Raw genomic sequence first — 5,089 nt, forward strand, 5'->3', positions numbered from 1 at the left:
TATATTTTTTTTATGATTAATTATTATCATTTTAGAAAACTCCAGTCAGAACTTCCTTCAACCTCTCCGGATGCTGTGGAAAGAATGGGACTCCAATCAAGGCAGAACTTCAACCTCTCTGGATGCTGTGGAAAGCAAAAAACTTCAACAAGGATAAGTTTATATTTTTTTTTATGATTAATTATTTTTATTTTAGAAAACTCCTATCAGAACTTCCTTCAACCTCTTTGGATGCTGTGGAAAGAATCGGACTCCAATCAAGGCAGAACTTCAACCTCTCTGGATGCTGTGGAAAGAAAGGAACTTCAACAAAGGTATGTTTATATTATTTTTTTTATCATTAATTACTATCATTTTTAGAAAACTCCAATCAAGGCAGAATTTCAACCTCTCCGGATGCTGTGGAAAGAATGGAACTCCAATCAAGCAGAACTTCAACCTCTCTGGATGCTGTGGAAGGAATGGGACTCCAATCAAGGCAGAACTTCAACCTCTCTGGATGCTGTGGAAGGACTGGGACTCCAATCAAGGCAAAACTTCAACCTCTCTGGATGCTGTGGAAAAGAATGGGATTTCAACAAAAGTATGTTTATATTATTTTTTTTATAATTAATTATTATCATTTTTAAAAAACTCCAATCAAGGCAGAACTTCCTTCAACCTCTCTGGATGCTGTGGAAAGAAAAGGACTTCAACAAAGGTATGTTTATATTATTTTTTTATGATTAATTATTATCATTTTTAGAAAAATTCAATTCAATCAGAAATTTCTTCCTACTTCTCTGGTTATCTTGAATAAGAATGTTCCTTCTACTAAAGGTATTTTTTTTTAATAAATAGAATGTTTGTAAAGGATTTAAAAGTCTTATTTTATTTTAATGTGGTCTTTATTGCAATTAAAAAATTTTATGATTGCAAAATTAATGATTTTCTATATTTTTACTGATAATCTGATAGAAATGTTCTTTTCAAATTTAAATTGTTTATTTAAATTTATTAAAATCCAGAAATCTTAATTGAATTGTTGATGTTTTAATTAAATTACAACACTAACAGTGTTATGCAATAAATACAATTTAAAAATAAAAGAAGTTTAATGTATAATTTATGCTAATAACTTACATCAAAACTGATAAAAAAAATTAATTTTTAATTTTTTATACTAATATATGCGAGTCTATTTAACAATGGTAAGATTTAGATTACATATTAAATATATTGTTGTGAGCATTAGAAAACAATTTGTTTTATTTATAATTAATCTAATAAATGTCTTATTAAAAGTATTATTTTTAATTTATTCATCAGTTGGAAGTTCTAATTTATTAATATTTTTTTAATTTATTTTTCCAATGAACTATAAAAATCTTTTAAATTTTAATTCTAATTATTTATTCTATAAGTGAGGCAAAGTAGTCAATTATATCAACTTTTTTTAGGACAATCATATATGGTTGTTTTTATTTCTATGTATTATTCTACTCATTTTTTTTATTTTTATATTATTTCTGGTAGAAATCTTTTTATTTTTTATATTTTCATGAGCAACCCTATAGAAATTTTGTAATTTTTACATAATTTTTTATTAATGCTCTATTCTTTTTTAGTTATAAATTAAAATTTCATATATTTTTAATAGTGAATGTGATAGAAATCTTTTATACTTCTTTTTTTATATATGCAATACCATTATAAATCTTTTAAATTTTGTTAAATTTATATAAATATTTCTAATTTTGTTAATTTTAATTTTTCAATTTTTTTTAGAAAATCTTTATTTTATTTATCTTTCCCATATTAATTTATTGTTAAAATCTTAGTCCTCATTTGAATTAGTTTAATGTTTATACCAATATTTTATTTTATCCTATTTTATTTCAAAATCTTAATTGTTTACTTTTCATTATACTAATTATTTCCTTATCATTATTTTTATTTTATATCATTTTCTCTTTTAATACATATTTTATTGTTACACCATCTATTTCAATATCATTTAAATTTTTTTGTCAAATTTTTTTAGAACAAAAACAATGTTTTTTTTCTATATATTACAAATGCTAAACAATTTATTTACATTTAATACATATATTATTATTACTAATTAAATAAATATAAAGATGCAATTATTTATAATACAAAGAATAATATACCAAATACACAAAATTTTATATTACTAGAATATATATACTGATAAATATCATTATTACATGTGATAACTTTAAATTAGGTTAAAAAATACTATATTGATACTATTTACATATAATTACTCTCTATTTTAAATAATATATAAATTTCTTCAAATAAAATTTTAATTTAAAGAAGTTTTACTACTTCTTATTTTAATTTTTATAATACTTGATATTTTTTTTTCATATTTATCTTATTTGTTTATTTAAATATAAGTTATGATATATTACATATAGTTAAGTGATAAATAATAACATGACAAAAATTATGATGATATATATTTTTGTACTAAATTTTCTTTATATAATATTTTATACTCTAAATTACATATAAAACTTATCACTTTCCAAAAGACTTCATATATAATATATATATATTTCTTATCACAATAAAACACATCTATTGATGAAACAGTTAATTTAAAAAAAATAATTTATCTTTTAAATAATTAAGCACAGTAATATTATATCACACTTATTATATTATTTAAATAAAATTCATACTTTTTATACAAAATTATATATAACATATTTTTTTAATAGAAACACAAAACGTTGAACTTCTATTTTTTAATAATTTAACAACTACACACTTAATCTGTTCATATTAACTTTCTAATAAAATATAATTATAATATAATATATCTATTGAGAACATCTCTGAAATAAAACAGATTTTATTTTTACAATAAAATATAAATGAGAATTAAAAATACATAATTTTACTACTACTCAATCATTTTTTAATAATGTTTCATCTTTTACTATATAATGACTTAGTTTCAAATTTTTTTAAATGTCTGTAATGCATTAAATAATAAAATAAAAAAAAATATAAAAACAGGTAAAAAAAACAATTGAAGAAATATTTGTAAAAGTATTTCATGCAAAACTTATATTCATTAACAGTTTCTCTTCTACATTTATTAAATAAATAAAAGAATTTATTTTTAACAAACTTTTTTTACATGTTTATTAATATAGAAACATGTTAACAATAATTTTACTAAACTTTTATATAAAAATAATAACAATATCTTTCATGTCTTTTAAAAAATAAAAAATTGCAATGACAAAATTTGGCGATAGAAATAAAAACTTATTTTTATATCTATATTTATAACACTACTTGATTTAAATTTAAAATTATTCCTAAAGAGTTATTAGAAATATTATTACTCAAATATTCAATCAAAACCATCTATACTATACATTGTCCAAATATTTCTAAATTTTGTCTTTATTACTATTTATTAATTATAGTATCAAATGAAAATAAACAGACCCAGATATTATTACAAAAAAATTAACAAACTTATTAAAAATTAGTAAAATCTAATAGTAGAATACAACTAATAAGAATTCATTAATATGTCAATCATTTTATATTGGATTCACAAGTTTCATACAATAAATATAGGAGATTCAATAATAATATATAATAAATTTTGATATTTATTAATATCATTTTGAAACCTCTTTTTATAAGATTTAAATTATAACTTTTTTTTTATAAATGATAAATTTAAAAATAATTAATAAGAATAACAATTAATAATAAAGATAATAATTAATAATAAGGTAAATATATAAAAAAATTTATAACATATTATATATATAATATACTATTAAAATTATTATTTTATAAATAACAATATTTTTTTCATTTTCAAGATCAATACCATATATTTTAACAATAATTATAATCAAAGTTAAATTATAAATTAATTTTTTTCATTATTATAATAATATATTTGAAAAATTGTTTAACAATGTATGTATATGTATTGAATTGTTTTTAATTATAAAAAAAGAACTTTTTGATAAAGAATATAACAATTAATATTAATTAAATATTATATTTAATCAATTTCAATATTTTATATAAAATAAATGTCATAATAAATTATAATTTTATAATTAAAATATTGTATTCAAAGTAAAAAATTCATGAATATAAAAAAAATTCATAATAATACTTTTTACATTGATTCTACGTTACGAAGATTTTAACAATGTATTCTTTGTAATTGAAGATATTTTATCTTTTTTAAATTTTAAATAATATTTATATTACATTATATTATTTCAATAGATTCCAATTCTGAATCTTAATAAATTGTTTTTAAAATTTTTTTTTTCTGGATTAAAAAGTTTCATATGTGTTTCATAAAAGGTTCTAAAATAAAATTATATGTTAATAAATTTTTTTTTTACGCGCAAAAGTTTCATACGGGTATCATAGGTGATTCTGATATTATTTTAATAGATTCATTATTACATAAAATATTTAATGGTGAATTTATGAGTTTCAAATGATTTTATATTATATGTTGAAATTACATTTAAAAGACTTATTAATCATGAATCGATTATAATAATGTAGATTTTTTTTATAAAAACTATTTTTTCCATATATAAGTATTATTAAGAATCAAATAAAATCAGTTCAACTGTAATATGTAATATTTTAATCGAGATATGGAAAAAAAGATAACATATGACATGAAAAGAACAATGAAAATCTATAAACTTTTCTGTTTTTGTTACATCCTTCTTTATAATAAAGATAATTATATACAATGTTTTTAAATCAACCACTATTTATTTTTCATGTAGGTTCTACGTTCAAAATATTTTTATTTCTCTAACAATTTTTGAGATAAAAAAATTAATAATTAATTAAGTCCAAAAAATACCAGAAATTGTATCTTAAGAACAGTAAATATTTTAAATGTTATATATATACACAGAAAAAAAAAATATCATTTTTCGTCGTGTTTTAACGTTATATGCAAAATTGAATAAAAGCAAAAAAAATTTTTTTATTATTTAAATTTTTTCTTAATTAAAAAAATTATCTTATCAAGATACTTAATTACAAAATTAATTTTTTGGTA

At 18.5% G+C, this 5,089-nt stretch overlaps 1 protein-coding gene across 1 annotated transcript in view; it reads left to right on the forward strand.

Annotated features, from left to right (window-relative positions):
• Positions 1-946, forward strand: part of SRAE_2000156400 (Hypothetical protein) — a gene marked incomplete at both ends in the record, with an annotated part of 5,850 nt that extends 4,904 nt beyond the window's left edge. Inside the window, 5 exons of the mRNA XM_024652531.1 lie at positions 197-314; positions 361-583; positions 649-700; positions 746-819; positions 864-946. Coding sequence (XP_024506098.1) covers positions 197-314; positions 361-583; positions 649-700; positions 746-819; positions 864-946 — 550 coding nt within the window. The remainder of the gene's footprint in view (positions 1-196; positions 315-360; positions 584-648; positions 701-745; positions 820-863) is intronic.
• Positions 947-5,089: the final 4,143 nt, after the last annotated feature.

Source organism: Strongyloides ratti (assembly GCF_001040885.1).
Source record: "Strongyloides ratti genome assembly S_ratti_ED321, chromosome : 2".
NCBI lineage: Eukaryota > Metazoa > Nematoda > Chromadorea > Rhabditida > Strongyloididae > Strongyloides > Strongyloides ratti.